General features: G+C 40.3%; 1 protein-coding gene across 1 annotated transcript in view; it reads right to left on the bottom strand.

Annotated features, from left to right (window-relative positions):
• WDFY4 (WDFY family member 4) overlaps positions 1-21,775 on the bottom strand; it is a 395,486-nt gene that overhangs the window by 14,085 nt on the left and 359,626 nt on the right. Inside the window, 4 exon segments of the mRNA XM_078150902.1 lie at positions 3,978-4,157; positions 8,569-8,727; positions 15,090-15,304; positions 17,276-17,420. Of these exon segments, the coding sequence (XP_078007028.1) occupies positions 3,978-4,157; positions 8,569-8,727; positions 15,090-15,304; positions 17,276-17,420 (699 nt within the window).

Below are 21,775 nucleotides of genomic sequence, written 5' to 3'. Positions count from 1 at the left end.
TCCCTGAACTGAAATTCTATATATAACCTATTTGTTTCCCTTCTTCAGCTTCTCAATCAATCAATCCACACTCATCTATTAAGCACTGATAAGCCAAGTACTATACTTGGCATTCAGGATATGGAGGCTGAAATGAAGAAGTGCCTTCCCTCAAGGAGCTTACGTTCTAAGTGTTACCTCTTTTCCTCCTTCCTAATTCTAAAATGGAGCAACATCTGAATCCAAAGGGATATGAGTAGAATTTCAAGCAGCAGTTACAGATCGGTAAGGGAGAGGTCTGAAGACAACATCCTTTTAAGGTTACCCTACTTCGGAACATAGAAGCACTCTCATTAGGGTGAGTTTCTACCTCTACCCATGCGGATAGACTGCAACCCATCCACACCTGGGTGATACTTCATATACTCCATCCTATCAATCTTCCATAGAATACCTGACCAAATGCTGGAGGCCTTCACAACCTGGCCCTCGTCTACTTTGTGCCTTCTTACACTTTCCTTACTCCCATTTATTCTGTGATGGAGTGACACTGACCTTCCGCCTGTTCCTTGCACAAGATACTCCATCTCTCACCTTCAGGCATTTTCACTGTCTGTCTTCCATGCTTGGAATCCCTTCCTCATCTTCATCTTTTGGGTTCCCTGGCTTCTGCCAAGACCCAGCTAAAACCCCACCTGCTACAAGAAGCCTTTCCCAACACCCTCCCCCCAATGCTAGTGCCTTCCCTCTTAGTGATTATCCTGTTGATTGTACATGGTTGTTTTCGTGTTGTTTTCCCCATTAGATTGTAAGCTTCTTCAGAGCAGTGACTGCTTTTCTCCTTTCTCTGAATCCCTAGTTCTTGGTCCATTACCTAGTTCATAGTAGGTGCTTAATAAATGCTTGTTGTCTTAATATGTGCAGACTTCCTTTTAGTCTTTTAATATGGATCCATGACCTTGCCTTTTGAACCTTCTCATTAAGACCTGGTCAAAAGAGTAGGGTGGGGATGTAGAGGACAGGTTTAGAATTCTTGTTTTGGCCTTTAAAAATTAGCAAGAGGCAAAAGATGTTCAGATTGGCTGGGTATTGGTAAGAATACAGCTCGATAAATTTACTCCAGAAATACTTTGCTACTTAGAGATCAGAATTAATGCAAAAAAAGGCAGGGTACTACATACCCCCTCCTCTTCCCAATTCAGCTATGACTTTTCAGTCTGCTATCCTGTTTCTATTGAAAACAGGCACAGTAGCCAAGGCCCTAATTGATCCCTCCTGATAACAGAGATTCCTCAGAGGAATCTCGGAATATGAATAAAAGAAATGAATAAAACCAACACTAGTTTTATCTGCAGTTGTTATTTTATTCAAGCATTATTAAAACACAGTGGAAACCTGTCATAAGGCAGATCTTTATTTTGCAGATCTGAGTATATGTGGCAAGAGGCCGAGAATGACTTACAACTTGCAATAAGTAGCCTTAGAACCTTAGAATAAATAGAATATAGAATCTGTTTTACAGCTATGGCAACTGAGGCCCAGAGAAGTCTGGAATATTATGTTTAATTACAGATGTCTCATTTTAGGAAGGATATTGACAAGTTGGAATAAGTCCAGAGGAAGCCAAAGAGATGGTGTGGGGCCTTGAAATTATATCATATGAGGATCAATTGATGAAATCATAAATGTTTAACCTGGAAAAGAAAGATCTAGGGCAGGATTGGGGAAAAGGAGGGAATGAGGGCTGTCTTCAATTACTTGTTGTATAGTCATTTTTCAGTTGTGTCTGACTGATTCTTTATGACCCTATTTAGGGTTTTCTTGGCAAAGATACTGGAGTGGTTTGCCATTGCCTTCTCCAGTTCCTTTTACAGATGAGGAAGCTCAGGCAAAGAGGGTTAAGTGACTTGTCCAGGATCACACAGCTAGTAAGTGTCAAGAGTCTCCTTCTCTCCCCAGACACACACTTCTTCGCTATATAGCTACTTTCTCTTTATCCAAATGTCTTATGCTACTTCTCCTCAGTCAAAGAGGGAATGCACTACAACCATGGAAGTGGTGAGTTATTGTCCTTCCTTTGGCAGTCTTCTTGGGTCCTAGGGATGGCTCCAGTTGCCATGTTCCTCATAGTCTATGTGGGTGTCTTGTTAGCATATCTAATTTGCATATTACACAGGTAGGAGCCACAGCCCTTGACAGGTATGTGATAGGGGATTTCCATGTTATAATAATACTAAAAAGAGGATCTCCTGTCTAAGTATATAGAATACCCTCAATAAATATTTGTTGAATGAATACATGCTTGAATGAATGAAGCCAGTCTGGGATAAAATAGCAGACCTTAGAATAGACTGCTATCTCCCACGTGTTTCTTACTGGGACTTCACTGTCATCTGGGAGCTTTGTGTGAAGAATTCATATGACGGCTGTGTCATGGTGAATAGAAAATAGTACAGTGGTTGGCGCAGGAGTTCTTAAATGGGGGGGGTCATGAAATTTTATTTCATATTTTAGTAACCATTTCAATGTAATTGACTTCCTTTGTAATCCTATGTATTTTATTTTATATATTTAAAAACATTAGCCTTAGAAGGGAGTCTCTTGGCTTCACCAAACAGCCAAAGGGGTCTATGACAGTAAAAGTTAGGAACCTAGAACCTCTGGATAAGGAGTAAGTTATGTACAAGTCCAATCTAGGAAGACAGGAAAAGCAGAAAGGAAAAAAAAAATCTTAGGAAATTATGGGATTGAGGAGATGGAAGTCAAGGAGAGGAAGGGGGAAAAAGGGAGAGCCAGTGCAGGAAGCTGTCCAAAAGCCTTGGGGAGGGGAGACGCAGAGTCACTTCAGAGTCAGCTCAGAAAGGTTTCCGTGCAGTTGGAACAAATATCTTCTTACATTAACGTATTCACTTCCAAACTTGTTTCTTAGCATAAGCCATGCCACCAAACTCGTGACAAGAATACAAGCAGAACTGAAATTGTACTTTAAAAATTTTTTTTTTAAAATCAATCAATCAATCATCAATAAATATTTATTAAGTGCCTATTCTGTCCCAGGAACTCTGCTAAGCACTGGGGATACAAAAAGAGGCAAAAGACTATCAACAAATAAATTCAAAGCAAGCTATATACAAGATAAATAGGGAATAATTAACAGAGGAAAGGCACTAGAATTAGGAGCAACACATGTCATACTGTGACACCCTAACGGCCATTATGTTGTGTGTAGGTACAGTGCAATTCAGGGCTAAGCACGGCGGCTGCACACTCCGTGCCGAACCTGAGAACTTGGAAGAAGTCTTCCTCTTGGTGGAATCTTACCTTACCTAATTGGACACCCAGCTTAGCTAGGGAATCTCTTAACCCCTTGAAGCTCTTTCTTTGCCCAGCTGAGGAATGATGCTTCTTATTTTAAGGATCAAGAAAGAACCCCCTCTCTGAGAACAGCATGCAGAGGAAGGGGAATGGAGAAGTGGGTAATTTTCTGGTATGTGAAACAGCCCAGAGCTTGCTGAGTCAGGCCACACACGCCTTGCTGACAGCGAGTGGCCAACCACCTAATCAGTCACATCTGGTGTTTCTGCCTTTCATCGATGTTGGGTGAAAGAAACCCAACCAAGACAAACCAGGTCACATAAAACCCATACATCTTGAAGTCATATAAAAGCTACTAAATGCTAGATATCCCTGTCTCTACTTTCTGGTGCCCATGAGGCTCACTGCTCTCATCTCTCCTTCTCCTACATGATGCCCCCCAAAAAGATTCAAATCATCAAAAATAACAATCAGGCTGCCTCCATGCTTCTACTTCGTCTCTCAACCAACAGCTCTGCTTTTAATGTAGCCTGTCATCATTAAGGATACTATTAGCAATCCCTGTGAAAACCAAATCAATTCATCACTGTCTCGAAATGTTTTTCTTTGGAAAGAGCAACCATTAAGTTATCATGAAATTTTCATGGATATGTCAAAAGAAAGAGGAGAAATGAAGACTCTACCGTGGAATCACTGATGGCAACAGCAGAGATGCTTGCCCGGTGGGTGGGGAGCTGGGTCACATACATCAGGTGGTCCAAGTCCCATAAGATGCAAGTTTGGTCACAGGAGCCACTCACAAGGAGGCTGTAGGTCATTGAAGCCGCCAAACAGGTGACAGACTTTGTGTGTCCATAGAGTGCCTGGGGGAGACGAAGCCAAGAAGTCACGAGAGGAGTCCTTCAGCCATGGCCCCCAATGAAGTTGCCCAGATAGATAGCAGACAACCTTTCCCACTTCTTGGGACCATTACACTCAACTCAATCTACTTGATGTAAACAAAAAAAAAATCTCACTTTGTCTTGAAAGGGGTAGAATTACCAGGTATACATCTGAATGAAGGAAGAGAAAGTAGAAGAAAGGCTTTTTAGAGAAGACTTTTGTTAATTCTTATTAATTATCTACTCTATATGCTAGACTCTGGGGAATATAAAGGGGAAAATGAATAATCCCCACCTTCAAAGAGCTAATATTATACTGGAAAAGCCATTTTAGCTGGGAAGATAAACCCAGGGAGGAAACTTTAAAGAATGGAATTTCTGAAAAAGATTATTTGTGTTAAATTTTTGTAAGAGTTTAGTGTCTTTCTGGTGCATTTACTGGTCTGCTGTGAAGACAGGAGAAAACATTTTGTCTTCCTCTACACTTTGGGTAGAAGGTGAGGAACTATTGCCCAGGAGTTCTTAATTTAACCTCTGGCTGGCTCACTCCCAGGAAAAACAGATGGAATAAGAATCAGAGGTTTATGTGAATGAAAGGAGTCAGGGCAGCAAGGAGGGACATTATATGCATTTTTAGCCTCCATCTATTTCCAGGAGTACATACGGCAAGGGAGAACGTTCTTCTTTGGAGCAACCCTGTACAAAATGTTAACAGGACCATCACGCCCACTTAACAGATGAGAAACAGGAAACCCAGAGGGAATAAGTGGTGTACTCCAATATTGCCAGGCTGATTGAATGTATGTGTCTTCTAAAAGATCCTCAATTAACACAAATCCTCTTCAAACACACACACACACACACACACACACACACACACACACACACACACACACACACACACACACACACAGGAAAAGACTGTGAATTTGTTATAGGTCTACAGTCTAATTTCCATCAGCCCTGTTCCTGGATGGTCCTGAATCCTTCTGTTGGTTTTCTTTTAAGCTCTTAGCGTGCAAATGATTTTTTTTTGCCACAGCTGAATTTATGGGGGTTGCTCTGTTTAGTTATATTTGCATAAAATCATAAGAGTATCTCCAGTGTCGGCCTTGCTGAACGTTAGCCAAGTATCCAATGTCATGCTGGTGTCTTCCCTGGGTGGTTTTGGATGGGCGGTGACATGCGGGATATTGCTGTTTACCTGGGTTGTTATGACAGTAGCATTTAAACACTAACATCATCACCAGGGCTGCCCCACTTGCCCTGGCCTAAATCTGACCTTTACCTTTTCAGAGTTTGTGACTTCACCAAAACATTCTCTCTGGAATCAAATGTAGCTGAAGTATGATCCTGAAGCAACAGATGCTTGGTTCAATTTAGAGAAACCTACCTTGACCTTTACTCTTAAGATATCAATCATTTTCTATATCAAGGATTCTTGAGGTCTGTGAACTTGGTTTTATTTTTTAATTGACAAAAGTATTTCAATATTTTGTTTCCTTCAAATTCTATGTATTTTATTTTATTCATTTAAAGTAATATTATGAGAAAAGGTCCAAATGAGTCCTTGATATATAAAAGATTAAGAACTCCTGCTCTTCATAATGCTACACTTGAAATATAACTACATTTGGACTCAAGCCATGGGTTCAAATCCCAGCATTTCTACTTACTACCTGGGTCATCTATAAAATGTGGGGCATAGGCTAGATAATCTCATCTAGATGGTCCCTTCCAGCTTTATATCCTATGATCCCACAGGAAAAAAAAATAAGGCTTAATACAATTTTCCAGTGTTTTCCTTTAGAACCTACTCTTAATGGTTATAGTAATTAGGAGATATGCCATTAATTAAAAGTTGTTCTGGGGATTCTGAACTGACCTGACCTGAGAATACTGGCAAATAACTGGGAACAGCTGGTAAATCCAGCAAAGGGAGGCACAAATAAATTTAGAAAAACGGAAACTGTCCATCTGTAATTAGGGGGGAAAAACTCAACGACCTCATAACAAAATCTTTGGTACGTTCTTTCCAAAATGAACCGTCTGGTCATTAAATTCACACCAAGACAAAGATGGCAACTTTCACTCCATGGGTTGGCTAGGGACACAAGGAGCAGGGGATATTTAATTCAATGTTATCCAAGTATAGAAAAACTGGGTCCTAGCAACTGAAACACATGACTCATGGAAGAGGAATCCAATCTATGGATATACCATCTCTGTAAGGAAGTTTTGCAATGAGTTGTGAGCAGGTACTCTTCAGAAGGAAAGGGGTAATTGTTTCTTTGTATGAACTTATAAGGTACTAAATAAGGCCCAATGGAAAGAAGTTGGCTCCATCTTCATCTCAGAAAGAGAAACTTATGAGCCATGTTCTCCATCTCCTTGGCTTGCCAAGAGACATGAACAGAGAGGGAGTGCTTTAAATAGGGGCACAAATGATTTTCCCACTCTAAACAATGAATAATGCTCACTTCTGTCAGCATTCCTTATACATTGCCATTCAAACTCCCAAAGGTGACTTCAGCCATCCCTAAGAATGGCTAGTGGTCACTAAGAGAAATAGGATCATGAAAGTCTTTATGGGTAAGTAATAAAATGTCTTTTATTTTGCTCAGAAAATAGTGCTATTTAGTATACTTCCATACCATTTTCTTTTCTTTCTAAGCAACAGAGAGAATGATTAATAACATTTTTATGTAATCAATACTGGTGCTTTTGAGTGGCCTCTTCAATACTGAACAAAATGGTGAGCATAGCAAGAGGACGATTCTACCTTTCCACTGAAGTACATAACTTAGAGGGTCACTGCGATCTGATAGGTAGACCTGACTTGATCCTTGAAGACAGCCATAAATGGGTATCTCATCTCAACCTGTATACAGTATGTCAGATTTATCTTAGTGAAATCAAGTGTTTTTGGGAGGTAATGAACATGGCCGCTTCTCTCAGACAGGAAAAAAAAAAAATAACAACATCAAAAACAACAACCCATCAACATGAGGCAATTGAAAGGAACAAAGAAGTCTTTTGGGAATATTCTTATTCACTTACAAGTTAGGGAGCATTGAGAGTACACATTTTCTTTTTTTTTTTCTTTCTTTCTTTTTTTTTTTTTTAAGGCAATTGGGGTTAAGTGACTTGCCCGGGGTCACACAGCTAGTAAGAGAGTACACATTTTCTAATTCGACTTTCCAAAGCTTCCTTTTAGTATTTGGGCAATGCCAACTTTGCAGTTCATTTTGGAATCTATCACATGTCATCATGTTACTTTTCATGGACCAAGCACAACATAAGATGAGTGTCTAGGAGAGAGGAACATGGCCTAGCAAAGCATTAATAAGCCAAGCTGCTTTTATGGAAACCAAATCTGCCATAAAATTTCATGTTTCATGGTTTGGAAAAGTTGATTCAATGGATTTCTCTGGGATTTCACATTTCTTACATAGATCATAAAAGGAACTAGGGATGTTTTACTTAAAGAAGCGAAGGTGTACCGGGCCGTACTAGCTATTTTCAAACATTTGTGAGGCTGTTACTTGGAAAAGGCATTAGATTTATCTTGGATGGGGAGAACCAAAGGAGGAGTACTAGGAACAATGAATATAAGTTATGGGAGGCAGAATTCAACCCACTATGAAGAAGCTTCCTGGTGTTATCTGAAAATGGATTGAGCCACACAAGGAGATGAGTTTCTCTTTTTTTGAGGTATCCAAATAGTGGTTAGACAACTATAGATTGTTGTAGGAGAAATTTTTGCATTAGCCAAAGAGTTTCCATTAGACAGTCTTCAAGGCCTCTTCTAACTCTAAAATTATAGATAGCTTTATTCTCTGTAGCCTATGAGAGAACAGAGGTAAAGACATTGAAATACCGTATGTTCTTACTGATGTGCCTGAGGATTAGAAAAAAAATTTCTCAACAAGAAAGCATCTCTGACCCAAGCGTGAACTCCTGGCTCTCTGAGAGTCATTCCTCATTAGTTGTCTCTTTTTATATGCAGTTGTTAAAAAAGTCTCCATGTTTTTTTCCTGTTTATTCTCCAATGACCTACCATAAATATAAGGAGGTGAATCCTCCTATAATGCCACAAATATAGTTTTAAAGCCTTTCCTTCAGGTTAGCATAGGAGTTAACACTTGTGGTCTGGCCAAAAGAAGGTGCCTCTGCTAGGCTTCTATTTCCTCGGACGTGAAAAAATGAGACTCTGAAAGTTCAGTCACTTTAACCTAAGGTCATAAGTTGACCTCCTTTTTCCCATGTGACATTTCTGTCCACTTGAGGAGCAGAGGGTTGATACCAGGCAAGGACTCAAAGAATTTGTCAGCATCCCTGAACGCCATGGGCTGCCGGGAGGGTGGTCTAGGGGTGCCGCTAGAATAGGTACCTGTTTCAAGTGTAGCCCTTTCGCTTTGTCTTTGAACATGGAAAGCTCCCAGATGCAAACCACAGCACTGTCTCCTGAGGTTACAACCAGGGTAGGTGAGGGGCACACGGCGCAGAGGCAGTTCCCCCAATCTGCTGTGCTTTCAAATGCTGTCAGGCTCTGTTATAAACAAACACATGTTGAGTCCATCAACTAATATTGAACACCTACTATGGGTGGCACAATGAGGTCTTGAGGGATGACGGACCTAATGCAAAGTGGTCGAGGACAGTTCCCAGCATAAGGGGTGGAGGCCACTGAATGTAGCAGAAAGAACATTGGAAATGGAATCAGGAGAGTCCGAGTTCAAATACTATGACACTCATGGGATCATAGGCAATCATCTGTCTGAGACTCAGTTTTTTTGTTTGCAGAATGGAGATAATAATAATTATAAGAGCTATATCACAAAGCCATTATGAGGATGGTATGATATACGGGGATAAAGCATTCTTCATACAGTGACATGCTAATACATATCAACATATTACTATCATCCTCCTCCTCCTCCTCATCTTCTTCTTCCCCTTCCTCCTCATCCTCATAGGGCTTACAATACAGCTGTAAAAGAAAAGATTGTACATGCATATGCCAGATATAAAAAAATGTGAATGATATGACATACATGAAACAGCAACTATTAGGATAAATGGATTGCTTTTTGTCTCCTTTTTCTTCTCCTATTGTCTCAGAATCCCTCTTTTTCTTTCCCCTCTGTTTGTGCTTTAGTTCTTATGGTGGCCCTGTATAATGCCTGTTGATAATAACAACAATATTTATGTAGGACTTACTGTGTGCCAGGCACTGAGCTAAGTGCTTTACAAATATTATCTCATTCGTTTCTTCCAACAATCCTGGGAGGCAGGTGCTATTATTATCTCCATTTTACAGATGAGGAAACTGAGACAGAGGTACAGAGACTTGCTCAGGGTCACACAGCTAATAAGAGTCTGAGGCTGGATTTGAATTCAGGTCTTCCTACCTCCAGGCCCAGTGCTCTATCCACTGTGCCACGTCACTGTTGATGGCACTCAGAACTAACAAATAGATTAAGATATTTTAAAATGTCATTGCTAATCTTCAGATCTAAATTTCAAGGTCCTAGTTTAGTGCTAGCCAGAGCAGTGTATAGAGAAGTGGACTGGAGTCTGAATCCTACCTCACACACTTACAAACTATGTGACCCTAGACTTTTTTTTTCTTTTTGCTAGGCAATGGGGTTAAATGACTTGCCCCCAGTCACACAGCTAGTGAGTGTTATGTGTCTGACGCCGCATTTGAACTCAGGTCCTCCTGACTCCAGGGCCGGCACTCTGTCCACTGTGCCACCTAGCTAGCTGCCCCTGCTATGTGACCCTGGGCAAGTCACTCACCCTCTGTCTGACCGAGTTTCTTCATCTGTAAAATGGGGCTAGCAATGGCATCTACCTCTTAGGTTAATTGTGGGGATGAAATGAGATCATGTTTGTAAAGTGCTTTGTAAGCCTTAAAGCTTTCTATTAATGCTAGCTGTAATTAGTGCACTTAGGCGGATTGGCCCTGGATGAATGTCTAGGCTCAAAAAGTCGACATTAATGATTAGACGGCAACTTGGAAAGGACTCCTGCGGAGCTCCTCAGGGACCTGTGCTTAGCCCTCTGCAATTTAATATATTTGTCCATGACTTGGGCAAATGCACCGATGGGATTTCCATCAAATTTATCGTTCCTATGAAGGTAGGCAGGATAGCAAACAAGGTGGATGAATCCAAAAAGCTCTTGATAAGCTAGAACAAGACTAAATCTAATAAGATGGAATTTAATGAGAATAAATGTAAAGTCTCATATTTAAGAATCAAGTATAAAAATGCTGCATTGGGAAGGCATGGCTAGACAGATACTCGTTTGAAAGCAACCTAGGCCTTTTAGCAGATTGTAGACTTGAGAAACGTTGACATGGCGACCAGAAGAGCGAATGGAATCTCAGGCTACATTGAGAGGCCTGGTGTCTAGGAATGTGGATGTCATGGGTCTACAGGACTAATTAACTCCCCCACCATCAATGTTCTGGACATTGAAGTTAGTTCTGGGCACCACATTTTAGGAAAGGTATTGATTAGCTGGAAAGTGGCAAGAAGACGGCCGCCAGCGTGGTGAAGATCTTTGATTTTATGCCCCGTATAGACTGGTGGGGAAATTTTAGCCTTGAGAAAAGAAGACTTTGAGGAAGAATACTAGCTATCTTCAAATATTTGAAGGGCAGACACATAGAGGAGAGAGTGTCTTCTATAAAAATAAGGAGATTGAAGTATTTTACAGATGAGGAAACTGAGGCCTAGAGAGGTTAAATAACATGTCACCCAGGTAGAACGCTTCAGAAGCAGGATTCAAACCCAGGCTTCTCACTCCAGGGCTGCTGTAGTTTTCACTGTAATGTGTTTGTTTCAGGCATTGCCACAGAAGTCACTGTTAATATAATAACCATAACCCCAGTGTTAATAGAATCTCTACTTCTGATATTTATCTGTAACATCAGTTAAGGCATTTCAGTGATGTGTGCTACCCAGTCACTTTAGGTTCACATCAACGAATCCTCAAAGGATAATAGGAGCAAGTCAAAGACATTTGTAACTGAAGACAATGGCACAGATCAGAAAAATGACTGCTATCTGTACTTAATGATCGTTTATGTTCCTTTAGCTTCTAGACATCAGCCAATAATATTTTGGTTTGATTTGGCCAGATACTACTACTATGATGACTATTATTACTAAAAACTAATATTTATATAACATTAAAACTTGCAAAATGTTGTATAGCTATTACTATGTTTGATCCTCAAAACAACTCTATGAGGTGAGGGTTATTATTATATCCATTTTACAGAAAAAGAAACTGAGGCTGGTAGGGATGTGAGGCAAGATTCAAACTCAGGTCTTCTTGATTCCCAGCCCAACACTTTAACCTCTATGCTATCTATGACTGAGAAGCTACTTTCATCTCACATGGCTATAACTAGAATTACATATAAAGAAGGAAAGAATTTCCTAGGAGCTTAAGATCAAACCCTAAAGTATAACCATCAGTTAAATTTATTCCCAGTCTCCACCATTCCATTGGGGATTAGCTGTTAGTCCCTTTTAAGTCTTCTTTGTACATAAATAAAATGTAGAATAGTTATGATAATGTGATGTCTGGGAGATAAGGATTTAAGTCTTCACAGCTGTAGAAATATACAAACCAGTGTGCTCCTCCCAGCAGAGGGACCCTGAACACGAGACTAGTGCCCAACTAGAAGGGGCCTATATAGCATGCATACTGATGCCCAGCTATTGGGCATACACATCTCACAAGATATCAGCAGGACCTTAACTCGGGCCATGGTGCTTGTAGTAGGAAAAGCTGCAAATACATGTGTTCTGACCCGAATTTACAAAGTTTACTAAGATGAAATTACTTACAGCTGCCCAAAGATACCATATCCTCTGAGGACTATCCCTGGAGAGCTTGGTCCTTTCTAAACCGGTCTCTGTGGGCAATGGATGTTGCCCATAGCAATGGACAACTTATGTCCTCTCCTTACCCTCCCTTCCTTATCCTATCCTTTGGATTCACTATTAACTATTTAGCATGCTTTTTTATAGCCAAGAGTACAGAGGGGAAGGACTGTAAGTTCACAGATCTAGAGTTGGGAGGAACCTCAGAAATCTTCTAATCTAACCGCCTCATTTTACAGATGTGAAAATTGAGGCTCAGGGAAATAAATAATTTGCTCAAGGTCACATAGGTGGTAGCATCTGAAATGGGATTTGGACCACGTTCTCTGACTCCAGAGCCAAGCCTCTTTCTATTGCACCACCTTTTGGAGGTGAAGTCTGACTTTGTACCTTCCATACATACTCTTCTTTCAGAGATAGTCTAGTTAGGAGAGGAGGTGGTGGTAGTGGTGGTAGTGGTGAGGAAAGAAACATTTATTAAGCAACTACTATGTTTCAGACATTGTGCTGAGTACTTTCAAATATTATTTTATTTCATCCTCACAATAATCCCAAGCATTCGTGGTAGTACTATCCCCATTTAAGCAGGGTGCCCAGGGCAGTCACCTTATCATTTTCTACCCAGCTGCTCTCCTGGATTTCATGATCTCCAGAAACTCATAATTCTGCAAAACGACATCATCTCTGAGACTCACACCTTCTCAGGAGCACCTGCCCCTGGGACCCCTCCTTCCCTCTGGCTCCTACCAGATCTTCCATGACTTGGGGAGGTAACCCAGGGAATTCACTTTATCATTTCCCACTCTAGCTGTAGGATTCATCACACTCCTGCACACATTATCAACTTTTTTTTTTAACATGCTACCTCATTAAATTATGAACTCCTTCAGGAGAGGGACTGTCTTTTGTTTTCCTTTGTATCCTCAATGCTTAGACCAATACCTGGCACACAGTAGGAACTTAATAAATGCTTATTGACTATTGACTGACTATCCCCATTTTACAGTTAAGCAGACTGAAGCAGACAGGTTAAGTGACTTGCCCAGGGTCACACAGCTAGTAAGTGTCTAAGGTTGGATTTGAACACCGGTCTTCCTGATGCCGTTGTGCCACCAGCTACTTCATGTGATGGAAAGAGGAGTGGATTCAAAAGTCAAGAAACCTGGATTTAAATCCTTGGCCCCGACTCTTGCTAGCTGTGTGTCTGTGGAAAAATCGCCACCTCTCTGAGCCTGTGTTCTCATTTCTACATCTTAATAACATATAAAATAACATAATAAAATATCCTCACCGATAATTGGAAAGAAAATGCTTTGAAAATCTTAAAGTGATATATAAATATGTTGTGTCTGAGGCATTGAATGCCATTATACCTGACTTGGAGTCAGGGACATCTGGGGTCAAATTCAGACACTCAGTGGCTATGCGACCACAGGTAAATCATTTAATTTCTCTGAGTCTCACTTTTCTCATCTGCAAAATGGGTATAATAACACCTGGAGCACCTACCTCACAGGTTGTAGTAAGGAACAAAGCAGGTAATTTATGTAAATCTCTTTGCAAATTTTGAAGTATTTCATAAATATAATTTATTGTTATCACCATCATCATCATCCCTTATATTACTTAGTGATTATCCTCCTTGATAAGAAACTTTCCTAATGCTTTCCAACTTTCAAGGACCCCAAGTCCTCCAGAGTTTGCTCTCTCTGGTCCAGTTCCCCATCATATCTTAAGAAGTTTCTAGCACTCCCTAGCTAACATTTGTTTTCTATCTTACCTCTCTAGAGCTAGTATCTTTCTGTCTCCTAAAAATGATCATTAACTTATTTGCTTACTCCATAAAAATGGGTCTTCCAAGGTAATTTATATACATTTTAATTAGAGATAAACCCTCACCCAAAATTATTTTTTTCTAACCCATTGATGAATCAAATGGTGAAATTATCAGGCCTGGTATTTGTAAGGAAGTGGGTCAGACATTGTGGCACATTGTTTGGTATATATTTTGGGACAGTTTAGGCTTTACGGTATCTGATAAGTTGGCTGTCACTTATTCTGCCTATGCATAGAACTAACCTTCACCACAAGGTCTTTGGGTTTCTGTAGATCTTCAGAATGATTCTGAGTGAACTCTAAGACATGATAAGTTCAGCATGTCAGCTGAAACTACTGTGATCGCAACATTAAGTGATGCTTCAGAATAATGGTACTCTTGGTATAAAACCAAAGACTAGACTATAGAAACCAGTCAAATAATGTGAATTCACGAGGACAGATTCAGTCCAAATACGTATTATATCTTATGCTCATAAGCTGAGGTCCAGCTCCCTACTAACCACCTGAGAGAACTGGAGAGATAGTTATTGTTTCCAGCTTGTCTTGGTGATTAGTGTCAATGGCATGTCCCATGATGGGATTTCCAGTCCAAATGAAGCTAACACCCAATCGCACTGAGTCCCAAAGCCAAAGTTCAGGTCAGCTTCCTCCAGGCTACCTATTCTGTAGTGTTCTTCCTAGAAACTGCTGACAATGAGGTACGTTCCTACATAATGAGTGAACGCACTGAAGCAGTATGGGCTAAAAAGAAAAAAACCTTCACAGCTTTCATCTTCTCCCTCCACTCCAGCTCCTGTAGGTAGTAATACAGTCTAATCATCTGATCGGCCTACGAAAACATATCTTTTAAGATTCCATTCCAGAAAAAGAAACCTTTTCTTAACTGGGAACATGAATTATTGACACTATATGAACCTTAACCTCCATATTTACAATAAGGCACTATCTTCATCTACGCCAATAAGAATGTATTTATATCATGCCAAGTCTTATGTCAAAAGAGCAGGTTGGGAGGCCTCTTAAAACTTGGGTTTCAGGACTTTGGGGTTTTGCATAGGTGGGCTCTGTACAGTATAAACAACATCAACTACGCAACCTCACCAGTCTATTTCTGTCTTCAAATGGAGAGTACAGCTTTTTTAACCATCTCTTTTTACTTTTTACTTACCTTGTCAGATCCATAATTTCCCAGGCAACAGGTAAAGTCGTCAAATCCCCAACTGAAGGTCTTGTTCCAGAGATGTGGAATCAGCACCTTGTTTTTCTCCACAGCTAAAACGCATTTCTCAGTAGGAACAATGTGTCCAATGGCTCCTTTGGGAGACTCTGATCCCAGGGGGAAAATGTACATATCTACCTCACAGTTAGTAGGCTGGCATTTAGCTTGTGAAACACAATGTAATCAATCACGTATTAGAAGGAACATAAAGTTAGATCTGGAGGAGAAATGAGGGGGGCGATATAATTCAACACCTTTGTTTACAAATGGGGAAATGGAGGCCTGAAATGGAAAGGTGACTTCCCCAAGGCTGCATAGGTAGTAAGTGATATTTTCATCCTCATTTTCTGACTCCAAATCTAATTATCTTTTTGCCACTTCTTACTGTCTCTGATCCTGCAATAACTTAGATTATATCCAATGTACATTTAAAATTACCATGAAGAGAAGTAGTGTTCAAAAAGTTTCTCTTGGTAACTACTGACATTCTAAACTATACAAATTAAAAAAAAAAAAGATTTTGTCTTCTCCAGTGTTTAAGCTATTCCCTTATAGAAAGTTCCATTCACAGTTCAGTTGATTTGTTTTGAGTACAGTGATCATCCAAAGGTTGTATGTCTTCTTCAAGGTCAAAGAGGCTCTAAGTTACAGCACTGGGATTCCAACCCAGTTTAGGAGCTTACTTAAGCACGTTTGCCCTTTCAAGACAAGATAGGACCATTTATGGCACCACCCACCAAAGAAAACCATGCTATTTAAATATTGCATACTGATATAGGGTCTTTCTCTAGCCGAAAGCACGTAAGTGATCAGCCTTCTGTGAGCCGTTTGTCTCCTAAGTACATCACGTAGCATCAGAAAGAAGAAAAAGAATTCTAGGATAAATTAACATAGCACCATATGCTACAATTCCTGCCAACAAAGTGGGCTACAATTCAATTACTGTAGTCATTAGGGATGGCTACAGCTTTGTTGGTGGCTATTTTGGGAGGCCACTGGCAAGAAGACAACCTCCATAGGATGCTTTGTTAGAGATAACTACTATATATCAAGTTGGAGTTGAGAGATAGAAAGGGAATTGTTATTATCATTACCTTAGGGATCCATCCTTGTTTTCATCAGTGTGGGTATTTCTTTCATTGATGCAAAGCACTACCTATCCATGCCATGAAATACAGTCTTTCTGAGTTACTATGTCTGAGGAGTCATTATCACCTGGAGGTCATTATTTTGGTGACAAGCCTCTCCCAATTTAATAGACTACCTAATAGACTACCAGTGCATTCCTGGGCCATTTTCTTTCTTTTTTTTTTTTTTTGAAGAGTCTTCTGGACCAAATCTAGTCTTTATATAGTTTTTACCACCATGTAGAAGCAATGGACAAAATCCTATACAAATGATTTAAGGAAATTACACTGTGAGGACTTACACGGGGCTGCTGCTGCTCCCAAAATGGAGTCAATAAACTCGGCCAGTCCTCCAGTGCTCCTACACAAATCCTCCGCCATGCTGCACTTTTGGCAGCCATTAGTGTTTGTTCTGTGACATAAGTAACCACCCTGCCTTGTCATGTAGACAATGCCGAAGGGTATAAATGTCTGCTGGAGAGGGCCACAACAATGGGTGGTGGAAATCTAGCTTGTTAGACCTGTGGATTTTCCTGTCTGTTTTAATCTATTAACAAAATGCTTTTTGAAGGGGTACATAGATTTGTGTGTGTGTGTGTGTGTGTGTGTGTGTGTGTGTGTGTATGTGTGTATTGTGCTTGAGTGCCTATGTGTGGACATGCATATGCATGTCTGCAGGAGATGACAAACAATGCAAATTGCTTCCAGTAGTCCAGAATGGACTCAGAGTGGGGATTTGGGATGCTGCCAGGGCATGGGCTTTTCCCAAGATTCCCATTAAGATAGAAGAAATATGACATCATAGAAGTTCAATACTTGAATTCTTGGTACTTTCCCAAGGGCTCAAATTCAGAAGCCTGCCAGCTAATGCAAATTCATGGGTCTGGACTCAGTCCAATGACATATTACACCTCAGGTAGGCTTGGAAGTAGAGTTCCAGCTCCCCACAGCAAGATATTAAAGGAGAAATAGCCTGTAAAAACAAACAAAAAAAACCCCAAAGAATACCTTTGACTGTAACGAGAGAGGGCTTCAGATTCTGCAGTGTACAGAAAAATGGTGGTGGGCAGCCAGTTGGACCAGTGGAAAGAGATATTTCTTTTCCTGATGGTTTTCCCTGGGCAGTCCTGGCTGGGTGTGGTTTGGTAAAGAGCTAGAATGTAAAACAAACAAACAAAAAACAAAATTCATAAAAGATAATTTTAAAAAAGAGAAATAGAAATTAGTTTCAGAATAATACATGAATAATTATGTGTGTGTGTGTGTGTGTGTGTGTGTGTGTGTGTGTGTGTGTGTGTGTTTTCTCATGATCCTGGGATGGAAATTACTATGGTATATCAAAGAAAAAAGAATTAGGGGTGGGAACAAGTTTCAATTTAATTTTCTCTTGGACAAACTGGAGATAGTAGAAAGATGGTTTATGGTAGATAGTGGATGATATGAACATAGTTTTTTCCCCACATAATTGGCAGCTAATCCTTTTTCTTTTTTTGGTGGAATGTACTTGAAAATGGATGCAGCTTTCCTATGAGATGCAGACCTATCTGAGATCTGACAAGAACATAATAGGTATTTAGTATTTGCTGAATTGAATTGAAGGGTAGAAAAGGTCTATACCTCTCCTTAGAAATGTACATTTAAAGAAACTTTGGTATCCCTGGAAGCTTATGCAAAATGGTGTCTCAAATAACAGAATCTAAGAGTTGTAAGGAATATTAGAGGCCATCTATTTCAATTTTACCTAATATGGGAATCCAGTCTACAATGTCTTTGATAAGTGGTCATTCTACCTCTGCTTGGATACTTCCAGTGATAAGGAGCTCACTATCTAATGAAACAGCTCATTCCATTTTTAAATAGCTCTAATAGTTAGGAAGTAGTTCTTTACATAAAATTAACCATCTACCTCACTTTAATTTCTGCCACAGGTTCTAATTCTTCTATTTCCAGTCAAGCAGAACTAATCTATATTGGGTTCAAGAGGAGGAACGGAGACCTTACTTGGGAGTAGAAGGGACAAGAACAATGCAAGAAAAATCTTATTCTGTTAATGTCTTCTCAACTAAGAAAAAATGATGTCCAGTCCTAGAAGGATAGAACAAAAACAACTAAAAGAGAATTCTTTCTTCAATAAACATGAGGAGACAGGAAAACAGACTTTTATGAGTTGAAGTTGCCACACCCGGACCATATCCCAGAGTGTTTTAAAGAACTGGCAAACGTGATTGATCAGTGAGCCACCATCAGCAGTCTCTGAAAAATCAAGGAGAATGAGAAAAACACAACAGAAAATGACTTGGAAAATGCGGTCCAGATTTTCTAAAAAAAGAGTTAAGAAGAGAAATTCTTTAAACTACAAGCTGGTAAACATAATTTCATTTCTTTGGGGGAATGAAGGAATTCTGAACATATTATGAAAGGGAAGATTTGTGAGCACTTAGGGTGATCAATAGAAGCCAGCATAAGTTCATCAAGAAGAGGTCAACAGGCCATATTTCCTTTTTTTATTCAAAATATGGTAAGATTTACCATGCCTGTATATCAACGGAATGCTATAGATTTAGCATACATGGACTTTTAGTAAAGAATTGACCCTTGTGGATAAAATAGGTAGATGTGAGCTTGATATTAGCACAATTAGATATGTGGAGTGAGTAGGAGTGAGGATTTAAGGATGACCCCAAGGTTGCATGCCGGAGTGATAAGGAAGGTGGCAGTATCTTTGAGAGTAATTGAAAATTTTGGAAGCATGGCAAGTTTTGGAATAAAGGTAATGAGTTATGCTTTGGACATGTGAGTTTAAGGTTCCTACAGGAGATGTGGGTCTGTAGCTCAAGAGAGAGACTATGGCTAGTTATATAATTCAGAGAATTACCTGTGTAGAGAAGATTATTGAGGAGTTCCACTTCCGGGAGTCAAGATGGCACAGTGAAAAGGTAGTTGCTCTCACTCTCCCCTATCAACCTCTGAAAACCCAGAAAATATCACACCAGAAAAAAACCCTGGAACAGCTGAACTGGAAGAAAGATGGGGAGCAGCAGTGCAGCAGCCCAGCAAATGGGTCTCCCAGTGCCTCAACAAAAATAGGGGAAGCAGCACTGCAGGGGCCCCAGGAGGATAAGCACCCTGTGACATTCATCTGGAAGGAGCTGAAGAAAGCAACCTAAAGTCTTCATAAAGCCCCAGCCTTGCTGATTCCAGCCCAGCACTGGGTAAGCTGTCAGAACCCCAGGAAGAGATCCTGAAGCCCAGGTGGTGGAGCAGGCAAGCACCAACACCTGGACCTCCGGGTGCCTTGGTGAGGGCAGGGGAAATGGTGGAGGCCGGCTTAGAAAACCACCAGGTGCCTTGCCACTCTACCACAGAGGAATCTCCCAGTGCATTAGCAGAAACAAGGGAGACAACACTGCAAGGAGCCCCAGGCAGATAAACACCCTGAAGCACCCATCTAAAAGGAGCTGAAGAAAGCTAAAGGAAAGGAAAAGCAGGCAACCTAGAATTGCCTGAAAGTTCCAGCCTTGCTGATTCCAGCCCAACACGAGGTAAGCTGCCAGAAACCTACAGCCTCCAATTGCCAACATAAGAGGCCCCAGCACACAAAGCCAGTGACCAAGACCTAGGCTCCCAACACAAAAAGCTTGGGTCAGTGCCCTCTGTTCTCCAGCAGGAGAGCTCAATCTCTTTAAAGGCCAGGGAATAAAGAAACATGAGTAAAAAGAAACGTACCATAGATTCATATTATGAGAAGAGTGAAGATCAAGACAGAAATTCTGAAGAGGACAACATTGTCAACAAACCCACATCTGCAACAACAAAAGGGAATATGAACTGGTCTGAAGCCCAAAAAGCCTTCTTAGAAGAGCTCAAGAAGGATTTTAATAGTCAAATGAGAGAGGTAGAAGAGTCCTTCAAAAATACAATTGGCCAATTGGAAAAAAAATACACTGAAGAAAACAAGTCCCTAAAAAACATTGGCCAATTGAAGAAGGAAGTACAAAAACTAACAGAAGAAAACAATCTGTTAAAAACTAGAATTGGACAAATGGAAACTAATGTCTCTATGAGAGAGCAAGAATCAGTCAAACAGAAACAAAAAAATGAAAAAATAGATGAAAACGTAAAATACCTCATCGGTAAAACAACCGACCTGGAAAATCAATTCAGGAGAGACAATTTAAAAATTATTGGACTACCTGAAAATCATGATTAAAAAAAAAATCCTGGACAGTATCTTTCAGGAAATCATAAAGGAAAACTGCCCTGAAGTCCTAGAACCAGAAGGTAAAATAACCATAGAAAGAATCCACCGATCACCACCTGAAAGAGATCCCAAATTGACAACGCCAAGGAATATAATAGCAAAATTCCAAAATTACCAGATGAAAAAGAAGATGCTGCAAGCAGCCAGAAAGAAACAATTTAAATATCATGGAACCACAGTCAGGATTACACAGGACCTTGCAGCTTCTATGTTAAAAGACCGCAAGACGTGGAACATGATATTCCATAAGGCAAAGGAGCTTGGAATGCAACCAAGGATCAACTACCCAGCAAAAATGAGCATCATTTTTCAAGGGAGGAGATGGATATTCAATGAAATAGGGGACTTCCAAACTTTCCTGATGAAAAGACCAGAGCTCAACAAAAAATTTGATCTTCAAGTACAGGACTCAAGAAGGACATAAAAAGGTAAATGGGACAGAAAGATACAATATGTTGTTAATGGGAGGGGGGGCTGTTTACACCCCTATAAGGGAATATGACACTTGCAGCTCTTGAGAACTATATTGTTATTCCACCATGTTAAAGGAGTATACATAAAGAGGGTGGAAATTAGTTGACTAATCAAGTGGGTTAAATGGATCCAAATAAGTGGATCAATCTGATCTTAGAAAATGTACTGAGAAAGGAGGAGGCAGACAAGGGTAAATTACATTACAGGAAAAGACACAAAATCCTATTACAGCAGCGGGAAAGAAGGCGGGGGGGGGGCGAGCATTGTTTGAACCTCACTCTCATCAGATTTGGCTCAAGAAGGGCATAACATAATCAGTTAGGTATAGAAATCTAACTTACCCTATAGGTAGTAGGAGAGAAAAGGGGAAAGAAAAGGGAGGGGGGAAAGAAAAGGAAGGGGGGGAAAGAAGGGAGGGAAGAAGCAGTAAGAGTAAAGGGGAAGAAAAGGGAAAGGGATAATAAAAGGGAGGAGGGACTGAAGGAGGCCGTGGTCAAAAGCAAAACACTAGTGAAGGGGGGAAGGAAAAAGGAGAAAGAGAAGATTATTGAGTTAATAGGAGCTGATGGGATGAACAAGTGAGACAGTATAGAGGAAGAAGAGAAGAGGGCCAATGACGGATCCTTGGAGAGGATTTCCACTTTTCTGGGGTTAAAAGTCATTTTCACAAGTACAGGATGGGTTAGACATGGCTAGTCACAATTTGTGTAAAAAAAAATGCATAGGAGGTTTGGTGGATTGTGAGCTCATTCCTAGTCAGCAATATGATAACA

This window comes from Phascolarctos cinereus, unplaced genomic scaffold (genome assembly GCF_003287225.1).
Source record: "Phascolarctos cinereus isolate Bilbo 61053 unplaced genomic scaffold, phaCin_HiC Scaffold_3;HRSCAF=262, whole genome shotgun sequence".
NCBI lineage: Eukaryota > Metazoa > Chordata > Mammalia > Diprotodontia > Phascolarctidae > Phascolarctos > Phascolarctos cinereus.
This window is presented reverse-complemented; position numbering and strand designations above follow the sequence as displayed.